Genomic DNA, 19,808 nt, shown 5'->3' on the forward strand with positions numbered 1-19,808 from the left:
AGACAGACAGTAGGAAAGCTGAGAGAGACAGACAGTATAGGACAACAAAGAGGGAGACGGTTTAATAGAGACAGGCAGTAGGAAAGCTGAGATACAGACAGTGTAGGAGAGACAGACAGTATAGGACAACAAAGAGGGAGACAGTGTAGGAGAGACAGACAGTAGGACAGCTGAGAGTGAGACAGTGTAGGAGAGACAGACACCTAGGTTTCACAACATATTGTATTTATTGTATGTATTGTTTGTTTTATCATTTACTGGATAGATGATTAATCGACACATTAATACAGTTATGATTGCTGTTATTATTGTTGCCATCCATGTTAAATTCCTCCACTTTATGGAGTTTTATATACGTAAAGCCACAGCAGAGCACATTAAGATATATAATACATTGTCGCTGAGAAATCTTAATTTAGTCACAGGCTCTGGCTAATACTTTTCATTAGTTCAATATTTATAAAAACCCACCCATAGAGTTCCCTGTTTTGGGCATTGTCAGTCGCTTTGGATAAAAGCGTCTGCTAAATGACCGTAATGTAATGTCATTATAGGCCAATGTACTCACATAACAAAAAAGAGAGCTAAAATAGCCGAGCTATAAGCTCACAACGCACCGTGATGGATTGCGTCGTGAACTTTTGTGTGACAATGTCGCCCACCAAAGTATAAGATAGGCCAGTGGGTGATGCAACTTTGATGATGGAGAGGACCACTATATTTCCACGCTCACTCTAGGGCCACATTGCATAGTGTTATCACTGCATTTTTACTTTTTACTCGCCATTCTTTGTCACACAAAAGAAGCAAAAATAGCCGATCTACAAGCTTAAAACGCGTCGCGGCGCGTTTTGAGCTTGTAGATCTGCTATTTTTGCTACTTTTGAATTGGAATCCAGAATTTGTTTTTGCTATTTTTGAATTAGAATCCTGAAAAGTAACATTTTTATTTAATTTCAAATACATTTAGTTACACTTATGTTAACTTTATGAACTTAAATACGAATACATTGGACATAAAAAAGACAATAGAATGTTAATACTAGTCATTAAGCTACTAATATAGACTGAAGTCATTAAAGCGGGTCATGTTTGCATGTTTGGAATTGTAACAGCTGAAATCAATAATATATCACTATTCTGATATTAACCTGCGGGGCCGCATTAAGTAAAGGTGGGGGCCGCATGTGGCCCCCGGGCCGCTAGTTGCCCATGTATTAAATAGGCGATTCATTTATGAAAACGTAAAAACATGAAATATGGAGGAGATACAGTTTCTGCCCTATATAAAAGTGTGTGTGTGTGTGTGTGTGTTTGCAGTTGAAAGTGTTGCCCAGGGACCTGCAGCTGTGTTCAGAGACGGCGTCGGGAGTGGACGCGGGCGGGCAGCATGAGTGGGGGGAGCTGGTCCAGCTGGACCCCCAGACGGTGGGGGTCATCGTCAGGCTGGAGAGGGAAACATTCCAGGTACATTTCTGTTCTCAACCTTTTCTTCATTTGAAGGACCCTCAGGTTGATATGCAGAGAGGCCATAGGGCCTGTCAACCGGTATTCCATATTCAAACCTAGAGTCAAATATAAAGAATAAAATGTGTTCTACAGTTGATCTTATTTATCAAAACGAAGCCTACTAGCTCGTCTGCTGATCTGCAAACCATGACTTGATCCCCAGCCACATCCACATCTATCTATATATATACAATTTGAATCCTGCGCCATGTCGGTTGTCCGTATGCGACGCCAGTGTGACGGTGTGACGTAATCTGACATCACGATGACAACGCCAGTGTGACGTAATCTCACGACAGCATGACATCACATCCTACCTATAAATAGGTAGGATGCACCAGTTCGACGGCTTCCATCCTCAACACAACCCACGCCGACGACCCTTTACACAAATAAACTGCTAACTTCATCTCCTGCGATTTCAACTATCTTTTCACATTGTACACCACTGCACACTCCCCACAGGTCTGCCATACCAGGTCTGAGTAATCACAAAGTGGGTTTTGGTCATTGGAGAGGTGATGCACGTCACCTCTTTCTGAAGTGGGTACTTTCAAAGCCTGCCGTGGATTTAGGAGAGCACAAAACTCTCTCTCACACTGTGAGGTGCCTGTAAGGTGGCACTGCAAAGTGAACGACGCGTCACGCTATGAACTTCTAGTATCTATATATACAATTTGAATCCTGCGCCATGTCGGTTGTCTGTATGTATGTATGTAGCCAGTGTGACGTCATATGACATCACGGTCGTGACATCACGATGAGACATGCCAGTGTGACGTAATCTCACGACAGCATGACATCACATCCTACCTATAAATAGGTAGGATGCACCAGTTCGACGGCTTCCATCCTCAACACAACCCACGCCGACGACCCTTTACACAAATAAACTGCTAACTTCATCTCCTGCGATTTCAACTATCTTTTCACATTGTACACCACTGCACACTCCCCACAGGTCTGCGTAATCACAAAGTGGGTTTTGGTCATTGGAGAGGTGATGCACGTCACCTCTTTCTGAAGTGGGTACTTTCAAAGCCTGCCGTGGATTTAGGAGAGCACAAAACTCTCTCTCACACTGTGAGGTGCCTGTAAGGTGGCACTGCAAAGTGAACGACGCGTCACGCTAGACGTTCGGGCCGCATAGCGGCCCGAACTTCTAGTATATATACAATTTGAATCCTGCGCCATGTCGGTTGTCAGTATGTACGTTGTAACGTTGTATGTAGCCAGTGTGACGTAATCTGACATCACGCCAGTGTGACGTAATCTCACGACAGCATGACATCACGCATGACATCACATCCTACCTATAAATTCTAGGATGCCGTCAGATCGCACCAGTTCGACGGCTTCCATAGTGGGTTTTGGTCATTGGAGAGGTGATGCACGTCACCTCTTTCTGAAGTGGGTACGTTCAAAGCCTGCTGTGGATTTAGGAGAGCACAAAACTCTCTCTCACACTGTGAGGTGCCTGTAAGGTGGCACTGCAAAGTGAACGACGCGTCACGCTAGACGTTCGGCCCGAACTTCTAGTAGTTTACAACTCCTGTCATAGATGTGTAGATTATGCCCCCTGTGCACACGGGAAGCACACAACATGACTTTAACCGATTCAAAATGATCATGTAGAGTAGATCAGTCCGTTTGATAATGATGGGGAGACAAGTTCACAACCAGACTCGACCAAAGAAAGCGATCTAAAATGTGAAACTTCAATTAATACCTCAGACTTTATTCAAACCTTCAGGCTACAGAATAAGATATTACGTATGAATCATTCATTTAATCTTGTAAGAGAAAGAGACGTCTGCAGTCTTTAAAATACGTTTTACGGCTTACTATATTTTATATTAGAAATAAATTTGATAAGTTTGAACCTATGTGTTGCAATAAATGCAATTTATTAGGGTCAAGCCACAGTACACAGCATCTTGTATCAAAATCAATTCTGCTCAGACCCTCATTATTGTGACATTTAACATTCAGAACCACCCTTAGCAATACTGAAACACAAAACGAAAACAAAAATACTACAACATTAAAACACAAACAAACCGATACTAAAACTTAATGTTGGGCCAATTTTGACAATCCCTACTAAGCCACGGACTAAGCCATCTAATGCTATGTTTATATCTGGGACACCAATTTGAATGTCAGGAGGAACATTTAGTGATATGCTCCTGTGTTGTGTACTCTAGGTGTTGAACGTGCATGGTGAAGTTTTATTGTCCGTTTTTTGTGTCTAGGTGTTGAACATGCACGGTAAAGTGATGACAGTGCGCCACCAAGCGGTCAACCGGCGGAAGGACAACCGATTCGCCGTGGCTCTGGACTCGGAGCAGAACAACATCCACGTCAAGGACATTGTCAAGGTCATCGACGGACCCCACTCTGTAAGGACAACACTCACTACTCTGCCATATTGTGGTATTGCTACTTTTACTTAAGTAAAATAGCTGAGTACTTCTTCCACCACTGGGGAAAGATGTACATATTTACATTCCGTAATATGACGTAGATGTAAGGTGCTATAAAACATTGGTTCTCAAAGTGGGGTCCCGGGACCCCCAGGGGTCATTGGGAGGGTACCAGGGGGTCCCCAGTAAAATGTGTTAATAAAGTGTCACAATCATTTCAATCCCTTTATCCATATTTTGTTTTTGGCTATTCAAAAATAGCAGATATACAAGCTCATAGCGCAGCACCGGGTGCTGCGCTATGAGCTTGTATATCTGCTATTTTTGAAAAACTGAACATTTTGTGCAAATCTTTGAATACATATTTTTTTAAACCGAACATTTGTAACTCAAATCTTTGCTTCATGGGGGTCCCTGGAACACAATATTGTGAGATGGGGGTCCACGGCCAAATACATATCATTTTGGGGGTCCTTGACAGGAAAAAGTTTGAGAACCACTGCTATATAATAACCATGTCATTCAGGGGTCTGTCGTGGATGAAAAGGTTAAAATATGTGTTGTATTAATGTTTTTTCAGGGTCGTGAGGGAGAGATCCGTCATCTGTTCCGGGGCTTTGCGTTCCTCCACTGTAAGAAGCTGGTGGAGAACGGAGGCATGTTCGTCTGCAAGACGAGACACCTGGTGCTGGCCGGAGGATCCAAGGTCAGAACCCTGACCGTTAAATATACGATCTACAAGCCCTCACGCGACTGAAACTTTATCAGTACTCATAACAATGGCTTCGTATTAGAGCCTGGCATTGTGTCATGAGATTCAATATCATTTTCTTCTTATTCAATATTCAACAAGACAATCCTAATGACTTCTAGATAAATCAGGTCAATGATGAGCTCTACTAATTTAGATGGAGCTACTTTATGGAGATTTTGACCAACATATTGTCCCTCACACTAGTCCTGTTTCCATACAAATGACCACGAGGTAAATCATTTCAAATCCTAGAGAAATGTATATATATATTTGAACTGGAGTACATTGTGATGAATTGAGCTAATTGTGCATCCAGTGAACTGACTACACCAAACACTGGTATGAAAGATTACAAAATATATATTTATGTCGCTAAGACATTAATATCTTTAGCATCAAACCCCCTTTTCACCTCAAACGTGAGAACCGTTTTATTAAATTAGCATAAAACTACATGGGAGGATTGTGTTGTCTATCAGTTTTAACATTGTGTTGTGTATCAGTTTTAACACATTCACCGCCCCAGAGTTTATTCATAATGTACTCACCCACTGCCAGACATTTGAGTTTTATAGCCTTTTGAACCGGTCACACAATTTTTATATCCATTAATCGGATGCTGTTTATAAACAACGACGACGGACGTACGAGCCCTCATAGTGTTTAGGTTTTTCTTTCTTCTTCTGTGATATCAGCGGCTAAGACAGGCTGCAAACGTCATATCCGTTTGGCTGTGACGTGATTTCCGCCCTTCCCCACCGGCCATCTTAGATTAGCTTAGCATCCGATCGGCTATCAGATCGTTTGTAAACACAAAGAGGATAACCGTTCGTCGATCAAAGTAAAGAAAATACAACCGGAGCTTACCGTTCGTTTTTTAAACCGTGTGAAAACCATGATGTTTAGCCAAAACCAGGAAAAAACTTTTTTTTCTGGATAAAACAGAAAACACTCCACGGATATTTTTTACATAGGATGGGTCGAAAGCGTCATGGGATGAGAAAAGTAATCAAGGATGGTATAGAAATTTACGGCGATCGTCCATTGAACCGCAAAAGACGCACCCAGTAGGGCCCTACGGGCTCGGCGCTTAACACATTGAGTGCCAATCGCGTCGATCTACGCAAATCTAAATAATTGTGCAGCGTGCCAGTCGCGTAGATCTACGCGAGGTGGTCTTTTTTTTTCTTTTTTTCTCGCAGGTTCACATTTCATTGTAGGCCTCGTTCGCCACGACACATTTCATCGTTGCACCACCGGAAACGGAATTATCCATATCCGGAGATTTTCGCTCCTATCCGCCTCCACTCTAAAGCGGAAACTAAATCTCCATTTTCTCGGTTGTTGTTTTTCTCATCGCTGATCGCTGTTTAACATAAACCGTTGTAGCTTCAAGATGAAAAAACAACAATAAATTGCTAGCACTGGTGAGTACATTATGATATTAAACTCTGACTTGGAATGTGTTAAGAGGTGGATTTTATCGGCCCGTAGAACTACGGGCTTGGCCGACAATGTGTTAACATTGTGTTGTTGTGTACCCTACAGCCCAGAGACGTGACCAACTTCACAGTGGGAGGCTTCGCCCCCATGAGCCCTCGCATCAGCAGCCCAATGCATCATGGGGGAGGAGGTGAGAACCACAGACCTGACCTCTACCAAGCGGTGTTGATTTTGACAGTACATCTTGATTTAGTTTTAGCCACATTCTAGTCATCTGAAATGTTTTTGTCTAGTTTTAGTCGACTAAATATCATAAGATTATAGTCGACTAAATCTACAGTTGACAAGCTCACAATGCGTCGCGCTGCGACACGTTGTGAGCTTGTAGATCTGCTATTTTCGGAGCGCAACACTCGAGCGCAACCGACATAAAATGACTTGTCTTAGTTCTACTGGATCTCTTCTCCACTAGTCCCTAGACTTGTATTTAGTCTTAGTCATCGTAACTTAGTTTTTATTTTGTTTTTATTTTGTTTTCGTCAGTGAGTAATCCTCCATTCCAGAGCTATGGCTGTTTGAATGTGGCTTGTTTTTTGAAAAACCACTTGAAAACAACAGAAATCCGAGAAAAAATTACTTTTGTAAATCCTTTAACATGGAAGCGGGCAATCTTTTTTTTGCTGTGATCACCTGATTTCTGGGTGCAGCGCCCCGCCCCCCACCCCCACCAAAAGAATTGGCAAGCTCTGCTTCTCACCCATTGACTTGCATGTTAAATGATGGCTTTTCCCCTTAAAGATAATCGATCATTTCAGGAGCAAGAGCTTCAAAATCTATTCTAAATCTAGTCAACAAGGCCTGCAGTAGGCTATGCACTGGACAAATGTGCATGACTTTATTTCAATAAACTAAAAACATGGGAAATGTTAGAGGGAGTAATAGCCATGGATACACGACGGTCGACTGTCACGACCGTCATGGATGAACTTCAACCTGGTGTTTGCACTTTCTCCATTTATGGCACGTACATCTACGTTCATATTTCAAATATAAAGTGCTTATCCCATGGCCACGGATGTTACATGTATGTACGGGCTCTCGGAAGTACCCGTATCATCCGTATTGTTCAATAAAAAACATTTTAACCTGATCGGTGGCCATTTTCTCTATATGGGGTTTAGCGAAGTGTCCATTGGCATTTGGACGTGAATTACGTCCGTGGCAGCGAATGGGTAAGAACTGACTTCATAATGTGTCCTCCAGGTCAGCAGCAAAGAGGAGGCGCAGGAGGTGGAGGACAGATGGGACGGGGCCGCGGCAGGAGAGACAACGACCTGATTGGGCAGACCGTTCGCATCTCACAGGGACCGTACAAAGGTGAGCCAGGCTCTGTGTGTGTGTGTGTGTGTGTGTGTGTGTCACAGTACAATTGGTTAACCCATTTAAGACCTGGGACGCATCTGTGTCATTTTTAGATTTGAGCTAAAAAGCATTATTTTACACTTTGGCCTATTCAAAAATAGCAGATCTACAAGCTCATAGTGCGGCACTCTAGTGCCGCACTATGAGCTTGTAGATCTGCTATTTTTGAAAAATCGAGAAAATGTGTGCAAATTAATATATTTATATTATTTTAAAGCGAACATTTTTAACTACAATCTTTGCTTCTGGGGGGTCCCTGGAACAAAATATTTTGAGATGGGGGTCCGCGGCCAAATACATATAATTTTGGGGGTCCTTTTGTGCCTACATTTCCCAGGGTACATTAGCCACTAATATAATGTTGTGCCTACATTTCCCAGGGTACATTAGCCACTAATATAATGTTGTGCCTACATTTCCCAGGGTATATTAGCCACTAATATAATGTTGTGCCTACATTTCCCAGGGTACATTGGTGTGGTGAAGGACGCCACAGAGTCCACAGCCAGAGTGGAGCTTCACTCCACGTGTCAGACCATCTCTGTCGACAGACAGCGCTTAACAACCATGTACGTATATATACACACACAATCGCGCTCAGTGTTATTTCTCTCTTGCTTCCACTGTCTTTTCTGGCCACTCTATACACTCAGGGTTCCCCAATTACTTTTCCCCAAGGGCCAAATTATGTCTCGGGTACCAAGCCGAGGGCCAGGGGCATTTGCCCGCGCGCAAAGCGCACATGCGCAACATTTTTATTTGTTTTTTGTCTCTAATCAAGCTATTTATTTTTTTTGTTTTTTTCTCTAATCGAGCTAATTTTTTATTCGTTTTTTTCTCTAATCAAGCTAATTTGACACTGTGTTATTTTAGGCCTGGGATTCTTAAATCCTGTGTTGAGGGTCACACAAGGAAAAAATGCACTCTGGAAACAAAATAAGTCTGCTTGAAAAGTAATAGAGATTAACAGCAGCCAGTACATGCTGAAAATCTAAATAAGTCCAGAATCAACAATTTACTTACAGATGTGTTTGTTAGTCTGCTTGAACAGTAATACAGATATTATTTAAAAAAAATAATAATAAATAAATAAAATAAAATAAATCTTTTTTTTTTCAATTTAGTTTTTTATAACAGGAGTCGTCGCGGGCCGGACAGTTGCCTCTCGCGGGCCTCCTATTGGGGAACCCTGCTATACACTCTATAATTGGCCACTAAAAATGTATAGCAAAAAAAATAAAAACTTTGACCTCACAAAACTCCCAAATTCCTCCAAAAAGTCTTCCTTCGCTGTACTAAATTATGAGTGTGGACCGACACGGATGTCGGCGGAGACATACGACAGCCATGTAGAGTTTCTAGTTGGTGTTATGTTTATTCATTGTGTCTGTGTGTGTGTGTGTGTGTGTGTGTGTGTGTGTGTAACCAGGGGAGCCAAGAGACACAGCGGCATGACGTCGACCCACGGACGCACCCCCATGTACGGCTCCCAGACTCCCATGTATGGAACGGGCTCCAGAACACCCATGTATGGCTCCCAGACCCCAATACACGAAGGTAAGACGCTGCGTGTGCGTGTGTGTTGAAGGTGCAAAATGATAACTGGTTATCCTTAAAGGTAGGGTAAGTGATAGATTTTGGTTAAAGCTCTACATTGTGATAATAATCATTGCTGTAGAGTTTTTGTTCAGTAACAGGGGTCTCCCAGTCTCTCCAGATCTGTTTCCAGATCTGGAAACAGAAAAGTCATTTTCAGGTAGATGACACATTTTCAGGAGAAGAGTGCCCATTTATCAGCTTCATTTTTATAGTGTTCCAATTTTGTCTGCTTTCTTTGAGCATTTCTTTGTGTCATCACTTCCAATTTAACTTGTTTAATTTGTATTCTGACGTGAGTTCTCTATCTTGGTTGGATACGATTGGTATCCCGACCCGAAAAGGCATTTTATGTTACTAAAGAGCTGGAGAGACATGGAGGCTCCTGTTACTGAACAAACACTCTATACAGCAATGACATTATAGAGCTAATTAACACTTATTTTAACGAAAGAAAATCACTTACCCTACCTTTAAATCTCTAAAAGAAGCATTTTATAGCTGCAATCAGAAACGTATTAACAATGTTATTTTGTGTAACAACAATGTAACAACCTGTGATGGTAGAGTATGATAATACAGTATAACTAGAACATGTACAAAGTGGTTGGAGGTGAAGAGGAGAACTCCTTACTCTTCCATTGAGAGACCTAAATGTCTCAATGGAAGAGTAAGGAGTTCTCCTCTTCCTGTGGTCTGGTAGGACGCCTACTGGCCGACAAGAGGTATTGCATGCAAGTCAAAGCACAGTTGATCCTCTGATCTTCCATCGAGAGACATTTTAAGACCCTGGTGTCAGTGGTTCTCAACCTGTGGGTCGAGACCCTCCAGGGGAGTCCCTACATGATTTAGGGGAGGACGGGGGTCCCCCAGATGACATTGAAGTGACAATTTAAGGACTTTTAAGCCTTTTTTTTAATACCTAAAGAAAGAAATGAAAAGACTATTACTGCATCAAGAGTAATCGACAAACTATACTATAAAAATGGGTCTAGCATTGGCCAAATTGTCAAATAATATTTAAGAGAGAGGCAGCAATTGTGAAAATAGCAGAACTAAGGATAAGGATAATTCCTTTTAACAGGTCGTTCATGAAAGTCCTTGCGGTCTTGTTTCCAATGAGAACCTGTGAGCAATTAGGGGTTAAGAGTCTTGCTCAGGGACGAATTTCATTTCATCGACACATATGCTGGCCTGGCCTGGAATCGAACCTGGGGCAACCAGGGTCTCTGGCTCCCTAGGCGGGCTCACTAACCACTCAGCTATGGCCGCCCCACAACTACATGTTCACAACGCCTCGCGTCGCCAGAGCTTGTAGATCTGCTATTTTCACAATATTTATCTGTGGAACCGAGTCAAACAAAATGGACTGTCTCATCTCCTACTACATTCTAATTGCTTGTCAGGGTGGGGGGGTCCCCAGTTCAAATATGATTATTTAGGGGGGTCCCCAGTTCAAATATGATTATTTAGGGGGGTCCCCAGTTCAAATACGTCAGAAATTGGTACGGTAAATATGTTAATGTCTTACTTGTGGTAACACACTGTTTTCTTTAGGAACATAATGTGTATTGGTAGAAGGATCTCTGTGTACACATTATGTTAAAAGTGTTCATGGTCTTGAAAAGGTTGGCCACTCATTACTGCTCTAACCTGTTGACCCTTTTGACCCCCAAAGCAGGAAGTCGTACGCCTCACTACGGCTCACAGACGCCCATCCACGACGGGAGCAGGACGCCGGGACAGAGTGGAGCCTGGGACCCCAACAACCCCAACACACCTTCTAGGTACACACACACACACACACACACACACACACACACACACACACACACACACACACACACACACACACACACACACACACACACACACACACACACACACACACACACACCCCTTCTCTGCCACGTGTAAATATGTTAAAGGTTCACCCCCCAAAAAATTACACTTTATTTTCCTATGGATTAGTCACCCCATGGAGACTTGAATTCATGGATTTTGTCATAGTTTTTGTCTCATTCCTATAAGCCAATGATGTGATGACCAGCGGACCGGTAGACTCTTTGTGTCTCCTACCGGAACCGCTGCCGGTTATCAAATTATTGGCTTATTCACCTGTTTCCTAGGCTTTTCACTTCCTGTGTGTTTTCCACTTCCTGTCGATTTGATCCAATGAAATCCAATGAAACTGGTCAGATGACTAATGATATCCAATGAAATCCAACAGGAAGTGGAAAACACACAGCCTAGGAAACTGGTGAATAGGAATGAGACAAAAACAGAAAAAAATAGTCTCCATGGGGTGACTAATCCATAGAAAAAAAAGTAATTTTCTATTCTGGGGCAAACATAGCCCATCTACAAGCATTGTGAGCTTGTAGATGGGATTATTTGGTAAAGACATTTGGGTAAAGAGGGGGGATACAAAGGAGTGGGCCGAGTATAGAGCCGTGGGACGCACCAGTCAACTAAGTAAACTGCTCACAAAATGTAAGGAAACTTGAATTTGGGCCATTATATCTCCCCTTTACTAATACCAATCAGTAAAGTGTTATATATCATTTTTATCGTTGATTAGTCACCTTTATAACGAGGTACAGCTTGTAAGGATTGGGCATTCATGGAATGAACAACACAGGCAAACGTGTGGATAGCGCTGAGCAAAAATGCGCCAAAATCACCCAATATGCTTTTGCTGGTAATCGCTCTTGTTTTGAGCGACCTGCCAGCACACACCTGCTGAGAGGTGGGTTCTGCAACTTTGCGTTCTGCAACATGGGTTCTGCAACTTTGTTGAGTTTGTGTATGCTCCAAGCAGCAACACTGCCCCCATAGAAAGATACCACGTTTGTCCCTTCAGGATAAGGCCCGTGCAATAGGGCAAGTGAAGCTGGTGTTCCGTTAGGCAGATTACGCATTATTTGATGTCAGCCCAGGTACCATTTGCAGGCAGGTGTGTGCCAGTCACAGGTGTATGACTGGCACCTGAGCATGGGTCCTGCAACTTTGACATCTGTCTTTGGTACCGTTGTGCAAATCTTGCCTGTAAATCTATGGTTCCTCAGTGAAGCAAGGGGTCTTGGGTTGTTGTCTTCCTTGTTGACTTCACCAGTCTCACAGAACTTGATCCTAAGTTTGGAAATGGTACCAGGGCTAACACCAAATAATGCTGTCACTCTGCATAACGGAACACCAGCTTCACTTGCCCTGTTGCACGGGCCTTATCCTGACAAAAGTGGCGTCTTTCCATGGGGGCAGTGTTGCTGCTTGGAGCATACACAAAGGTCTAACAGGCCATTTTGGCACATTTTTGCTCGGCCCTCCCCACGTTTGCCTGTGTTGCTCATTCCATGAATGCCCGATGCTTACAAGCTGTACCTTGTTGTAAAGGTGACTAATCACCGATAAAAATGATATATAACACTTTACTGATTGGTATTAGTAAAGAGGAGATATAATGGCCCAAATTCAAGTTTCCTTACATTTTGTGAGCAGTTCAAGACGGTTACTTTTCAGGATTCAAATTAAGAATTGCAAAAAGTAGCAGATCTACAAGCTCGAAACGTGGCGCGAAGCGGCGCGTTTTGAAACTTTGTGACGCTGTAGTGTGATCAAGTAGGGCGTTAATTTACGAAAAATATTTAATATGGAGATAAGAGGTTTCTGCTCGACAACAACGATACAGAGTTGTAATGTAATAATGGACTGATGTTTGATTTCTGACTGTGAAACGTTTCTCCTGTTGTTTCCTCTTCATCCAGGAACGACGAGGAGTACGACTTCGGCTACGACGACGAGCCCTCCCCGTCCCCTCAGGCGTACACCGGGACCCCCAACCCACAGACCCCCGGCTACCCCGAGGTCCCCTCGCCACAGGTCAACCCCCAGTACAACCCCCAGACCCCTGGCACCCCTGCCATGTGAGTACCACACACACACACACACACACACACACACACACACACACACAGGCCTGATCATTGTAATATTTTTAGTCGTCATCATTTCCATGTTGAAAAATGTTCCATTTATCAACATTTTCCAAAATACTGGAAATGGCAGATTGAACTTTCTTTTTCTGTTTTTCTTATATATTTTTGAATTATCTGCCTTTATTAACCCATTAAAACGGGGCACGTGTCTGTGTAACCACTTTAACCATTATTTTATACTTTCATACTTTTATACTATTCAAAAATAGCAGATCTGCAAGCTCATATGAGCTCGTAGATCTGCTATTTAAAAAAAAATCTTTCCTAAGCAATAATTTGATGACCAGTGGACCGGTAGGCAGCGGTTCCGGTAGGAGACATTTGAGACTCTTTGTGTCTCCTACCGGAACCGCTGCTGGTCATCAAATTATTGCTTAGGAAAGATTTTTTTTAAACAGCAGATCTACGAGCTCATATGAGCTTGCAGATCTCAGTGAATTTCCCAGCCCCTACTGCAACAGCGCCTCCCCGTGGTGTGTTTCAGGTACAACACGGAGCAGTACTCGCCCTACGCCGCTCCGTCTCCGCAGGGCTCCTACCAGCCCAGCCCCAGTCCTCAGAGCTACCACCAGGTGGCGCCCTCACCGGTGGGCTACCAGAACACGCACTCGCCCGCCAGCTACCATCCCACACCTTCTCCCATGGCTTATCAGGTACGTTACGCACCATAGATTTTATTTTTTTAAAACAACGGGAGCCCCATTGGTTTCTACGGAGCGGAGACATAAAATTCCACCCACTCCTTCCATTCTGAACGTGGCACCTTAGCTACAAATATCAGCCACACCGCCCGCAACCTGGGTGTAATTTTTGACCCAGACATCTCATTCAACACCCAAGTTACACGAGTAGCCCAGTCCTGCTACTACCAGATTAGGAACATTGCCAAAATAAAATCATTTATTATATCCACCGCAGTTTTCAAAGCCTCCCTCAAAACCCACCTCTTTAGACTCGCCTTCCCTACCCAGACCTAACCAAACCTCACTTTCGTCCTCTAAGACAAGTCTTAGCCTTTTGTTTTAGCCTTTTAATGTTTTCTTTTCTTTTGTTATCTTTTTTTTCCTAATAAAATTGTTTTTAAGCTGTTTTGTAAAGCGACTTTGGGTACTAGAAAAGCGCTATATAAGTCTGATGTATTATTATTATTATACATGCCTTCATGTCATCCCGCTTGGACTACTGTAAACTCCCTCTACTCGGGTATTAATAAAAAAGCCATATCCTGTCTCCAGGCGGTGCAAAACTCTGCGGCAAGATTACTCACAAGCACTAAGAAACGAGAACATATCACACCCATCCTGGCTGCCTGTGAGCTACAGAATTGATTTTAAGATTTTATTGATCACTTGTAAAGCCCTACATGGACTGGCTCTCAGTTACATTGTGGACTATGGCTAAAACCCCATGAGCCAGTGTGCCAGCTTAGATCCTCCGATAGGGCTTCTCCTGGATCCTCCCACAACGCACTTTGTCACATGGGGGGGGGGACAGGCTTTTTCGGCCCGGGCACCGTTGCTCTGGAATGCCGTACCCTTGAATCTTAGGTTAGCAGAGTCAGTGTCCTCTTTTAAATCGCTTTTGAAAACACATCTGTATATAAAGTGTTTTTTTCCTAAGGATTGTTTTATGGGCTGACATCAAATGCTGTTTTCGTGTTTTATAATTTTTTCTTATTTCTTTTTTTTCTCTTGCTGATGATTGCTGTTTTTAACATGTATGTAAAGCACTTTGTAACTACGTTTGAAAAAGCGCTATCCAGATAAAATTCATTCATTCATAAACACTGTCAGTGCAGTCAGATAATAGGAGAACAGCCCGTTACAAAGTACATAGACTGCAGAAATATTGTTACGTACAATATAGTTGACATACTTGTCAGACACAGCGGACATAAATCATGGATAAAGGGAACAACGTCTCCTCCAAATTGAGCGGCTTCCTGTAATAGCTGATACTATGTTGATTTTAACAGCAATTTTTTATTCAGTTTTAGTCATAGTCTTTTGAATAAAATTCCATTTAGTGTCATATTTTAGTCATCTGAAATGTTTTATTGTTAGTCTAGTTTTAGTGGACTAAATATCATAAGATTTTAGTCCACTGAATCTACAGTTCATTTTAGTCGACTAAAATGCATTTTGACGGTGCCTTGATGGCGTCGTAATGGCTGATTTTACACTTGGTTGCATGCTGAAAATAGCCGAATTACAAGCTCACAATCACATGCTTGTACATCTGCTGTAGACTTAGTTCTACAGGATCAATTCTCCACTAGTCCCTCACTAACATTTTAGTCTAGTTTTTATTTGTTAACGAAATTGTCAATATATTTAGTCTTAGTTTAGTTTTTATTTAGTTTTAGTCAGTTAAAAAACGGTAGTCGACAAAACATTTTCATCATTAGTTAGTTGACAAAATCAACACTGCTCCACACACACACACACACACACACGCATACACAAGTTGCTCTCGATAAGAGTGCCTGAATTGTAATTGTATAGTTTAATAATCTTTGTGTGTGTGTCTATCCAGGCCAGTCCTAGTCCTAGTCCGGTGGGCTACAGCCCCATGACCCCCGGAGCGCCCTCTCCTGGCGGGTACAACCCTCACACGCCGGGCTCCAACATCGAGCAAGGCAGCAGCGACTGGGTTACAACCGACATCCTGGTCCGAGTCAAAGACTCCTTCATGGACCTGATGGGCCAGACCGGAGTCATCAGGAGTGTGACGGTGGGACGCAATACACACAGACACGCACGCAGCAATTTCTTATTTAGTTTTAGTCATTGTCCTTTGAATAAAAATCCATTGAATTTTAACCCATTAAGACCTGAAGCGATAATTACAAATGTTTTCTAAATCCTAACAGTTTTTTTTTTTTTTATCTCAAAAAAAAAATTCAAGATTTTTCAAAAATAGCCAAAGACATCTAAAGTGACACGCGCTACGTCCTACCAGGGAAATTTCCCCCTGTCGGGTGACAAGAAGGTCAGTTGGCTCTCATGCACTGAAGGAGGCATGAGCTCGGCCCTGGCCTCCCTAGGCTGGTGGGGGGAGTGTAGTGTCCAGGATCACTTAGCAAATTGGCACCGGGTGAAAAAAGGGTTACAAAAATCGAGGGATAAAAATTATAGTAAGCGGATGGGCTTTTTGGACGAACTTTAGACTAGATTTTCTTACCTTAATAAAAATGGTCATAAACACTATATGCTTCCAGTCGCTAGTTTAAAGTCTCCTTTCAATCATCATGATGTGCGTTTTGCTAAATTATGGTCCCATTTATTCTAAAATTGACGCTAAAGTAGGCTATCCTCCAGGAGGGGCGGGATGATTTGATTGACAACCTACACAACCAATAGCATTCTTTCCCCGCCCCCGCTCTTGATTGACCAGCTACCCAACCAATAGCATTCTTTGGGGGTTCCATATGTGACCGGTTCCCTGGTCACATGTCTGGTCTGAAGCAATAGCGTTTGAGTTCCGGCGTGGCTAACTGTATATATTAAAGATGGAGGATTGCATGTTCCTGAACAATCGGCTTCATTTACGGTCTGTAGAAACCAAATGGGTGACGTCACGTTCCCATCGTCCATTCTTTTTACAGTCTATCTATGGGATGCAGACACAAAGAAGAATATTTCTTTCTGACCGTTATGCTTGAGTACACTAAACCCCAATGAACAAAACTGTTAGAAAATAATATTTTTGATCAAACTAGGGGTCCTTCAAATGAAACCATTCTCTTCTTATCCTCCTTTTCCTTGTTCCCCACCTCTTCCTTTCCTCTCCTCTGTTCCCTCTCTCTCCTCCTCCTCTTCAGGGAGGCATGTGTTCAGTCTTCATGCAGGAGTCAGAGAAGGTGGTGAGTCTGAGCAGTGAACACCTGGAGCCCATCACCCCCACCAAGAACAACAAGGTAACAGACAGACAGACAGACAGACAGACAGGCAGACAGACAGACAACAACAAAGTAAACACCAAATACATATTACTTTGGGGTAGAGGTGATGCGATCAAGGTTTTTGCGATCCGATCCGATTCCGATCAGGCAGCATCAAAACCGATCCGATTAATTCCGATCCGATAAGGCACATAATAGTCTCTATACTGTCTATCTAAAATGTTGTATTTTAAAATGTTTTGTTGCTCTCTAAAGCACTTTGAGCTGCATTTATGTCATGAAAGGTGCTATATAAATAAAGTGTATTATTATTATCTAATGTTGACCCCCCCCCCCCCTCTTGATCAGGACGTGCTACTCACTTCTGTGTTGACTCGCACGGACAATGTGTCGGCCCGTACAACATGTGGCGCGCGGCCACGACCGCGGTCCACGTGCCGCGTTTTTTTATCTTTACTTTTTATTACTGATTTTATGTTAAACTAAATGTTAACTCATTCAGTGCCCAGCTTATTTATGGAAGTTTGGCTCCTAGTGCCACAGCCAAAATTCATTGTAAAAAAAAAAGTGCTTTGGAGCCGAGATACAGCCTTTTTCAGTAAGAAGTTAAACAAAGAGCAGAATGGAGCAGAATATTTGCAAACATGACGTCTTTTAGGCGTCATGTGGCGCTCAGGGCGTCAGGCCACGTGACGTCTTAGACGTCACGTGGCACAGAATGAGTTAAAAAAGGATTGATCAAGTGATATTACTCAAACAGAGAACATAACCTCTCCAGGATCATAGTCAACAAAGTGTCACAGCGTGCTGGTTAGAAGTGCTGCATAGAACTGCTGGAGTGGAGTGTTTAAATCGGAGCGTTTGATCGGCATTTTCGCTGCGATCCGATCTGTTAATCGGATCGCGGCATCTCTACTTTGGGAGTCCTTGACCTGGCATAGTTTAAGAACCACTGTTCCACAGCACCTTGTAAATACTGTACTGTGTGTCTGCTTGTCTTGTGGACATGAATAAAATGGTTAAAATGTGTGTGTCTCTCTCTCTCTCTCTCGCTCTCTCTCCAGGTGAAGGTGATCCTGGGCGAGGACCGCGAGGCCACGGGCATCCTGCTCAGTATCGACGGGGACGACGGCATCGTGCGCATGGAGCTGGACGACCAGCTGAAGATCCTCAACCTGCGCTTCCTGGGTCGCCTGGAGCACTGAGACACACACGCACTGAGACACACACACACACACACACAGACACACACACACACACACACACACACACACACTGACACACACACACTGGGGTAACAGAGAGAGAGAGAGAAAGAGAGACTCACACTGACAGTGATGCTTAGTTCTCATCTAAAAAAAAGAAAATACTACACGACTCATGTCCTTGTTTCCCTGAGTCGTGTTGTCTGTCCTTATTTCCTTGAGCCATGTCCTTATTCCCCCCCACCCCCCCACCTGAGTCGTGTCTAACTCTGAGAGTTAAAAAATAGCGATCTACAAGCTCACGGCTTACTTTCGATTTTTTAATCTGTCCCTCGGTGAGCTCTGTGTGTGTGTGTGTGTGTGTGTGTGTGTGCGTGCGCAGTAAAATCCCCCCCAGTGTTAATTCAACTCCATGCACAGCGGCCATATTGTGAAGAAATTGGGGCCTCTTCCTTACTTCCCTCACAGGTGTTACCAATGATACTAATTAAGGCTCTGTTCCATTTTAGTGTAGCACAGTGGGACCCCCCACTCTTGAGAGTGTACCCACACTCTTGAGAGCGTACAAATGGAACCAAATGGACCCTTGCAGGTCCATTTGGTTCCATTTGTACGCTCTCAAGAGTTACACATCCGCAAGGGGCCATTTGGACCCCCCCCCCCTCCCCAAGGAAACTGTGAGGGTCCCTATGACCACAATTTGGGACCCTCTGGTGTATCAGAGTGTTTCCAGTGAGTCGAAATGTAACAATATCAGCACCTGTCACCTGTTTGACCAGAATGGAACGGAGCCTTAATTAGTATCATTGGTAACACCTGTGAAGGAAGTAATCCCTTACTTCCGAGGCCCCGATTTCTCAACAATATGGCTGCTGCTGTGCACAGAGCCTATCCCCGCCCGACGTTTTTCTTAACCTTTTTATGTGATATTATGATATCCTAGGACCAGTGGGTACAGTAGGAAAACATGTGTAACTCCATCCCAAGTCGCTAGATCACGTATTTTAACACATTGGGACCCCCACTCTTGAGAGTGTACCCACACTCTTGAGAGTGTACCCACACTCTTGAGAGCGTACAAATGGAACCAAATGGAATACAACCATGGAGTGCCAAAACCGTATATATACGTTTTTTTTAAGAAAAAAAAAAGAAGAAAAAAAATGTATCCATTTTTTTTTCCCTTCACAGCACAAGGAGATATCGTTTTCCGAAGATTTAGACTCCAATCCACTTCCTGGTTAACTTATGACTCCAAAAGCCTGTATCTCGGCTCCTCAAAAATGGTTAAAAATCCTGGCACTCAGTGTACTCTGTTTTTAAAAAAAAACTGGCACCCCATGTGTTGTTTTTTTGTGTGTTTTTTTTTTTTTTTTGAGATCTAACGTGCTAATGGACATAAACGCCCTCCACGGTGTTTTATGTCGGACGCGCCTCTCCGGAAGTCTCGCAAAAGACGAGATTTCTTCGCCCGTGACGTCGCTTTGTAAATACTACGGCGGCCCGTTTGGGACAAAAACATTGTGGAGGGTTTTCTGTCCCATCACTACGTTA

General features: G+C 43.1%; 1 protein-coding gene across 1 annotated transcript in view; it reads left to right on the forward strand.

Moving 5' to 3' along the window:
- The window catches only part of supt5h (SPT5 homolog, DSIF elongation factor subunit), a 38,191-nt gene extending 19,395 nt beyond the window's left edge, over positions 1-18,796 (forward strand). The window contains exons 16-28 of the mRNA XM_084065214.1: positions 1,321-1,467; positions 3,765-3,911; positions 4,516-4,641; positions 6,238-6,322; positions 7,396-7,509; positions 8,021-8,123; positions 8,984-9,111; positions 10,829-10,937; positions 12,915-13,073; positions 13,630-13,798; positions 15,681-15,878; positions 16,969-17,064; positions 18,114-18,796. Of these exons, the coding sequence (XP_083921340.1) occupies positions 1,321-1,467; positions 3,765-3,911; positions 4,516-4,641; positions 6,238-6,322; positions 7,396-7,509; positions 8,021-8,123; positions 8,984-9,111; positions 10,829-10,937; positions 12,915-13,073; positions 13,630-13,798; positions 15,681-15,878; positions 16,969-17,064; positions 18,114-18,254 (1,722 nt within the window). The 3' untranslated portion in view covers positions 18,255-18,796. The remainder of the gene's footprint in view (positions 1-1,320; positions 1,468-3,764; positions 3,912-4,515; positions 4,642-6,237; positions 6,323-7,395; positions 7,510-8,020; positions 8,124-8,983; positions 9,112-10,828; positions 10,938-12,914; positions 13,074-13,629; positions 13,799-15,680; positions 15,879-16,968; positions 17,065-18,113) is intronic.
- Positions 18,797-19,808: the final 1,012 nt, after the last annotated feature.

Source organism: Gymnoscopelus microlampas (assembly GCF_963454915.1).
Source record: "Gymnoscopelus microlampas genome assembly, chromosome: 8".
Classification (NCBI taxonomy): domain Eukaryota; kingdom Metazoa; phylum Chordata; class Actinopteri; order Myctophiformes; family Myctophidae; genus Gymnoscopelus; species Gymnoscopelus microlampas.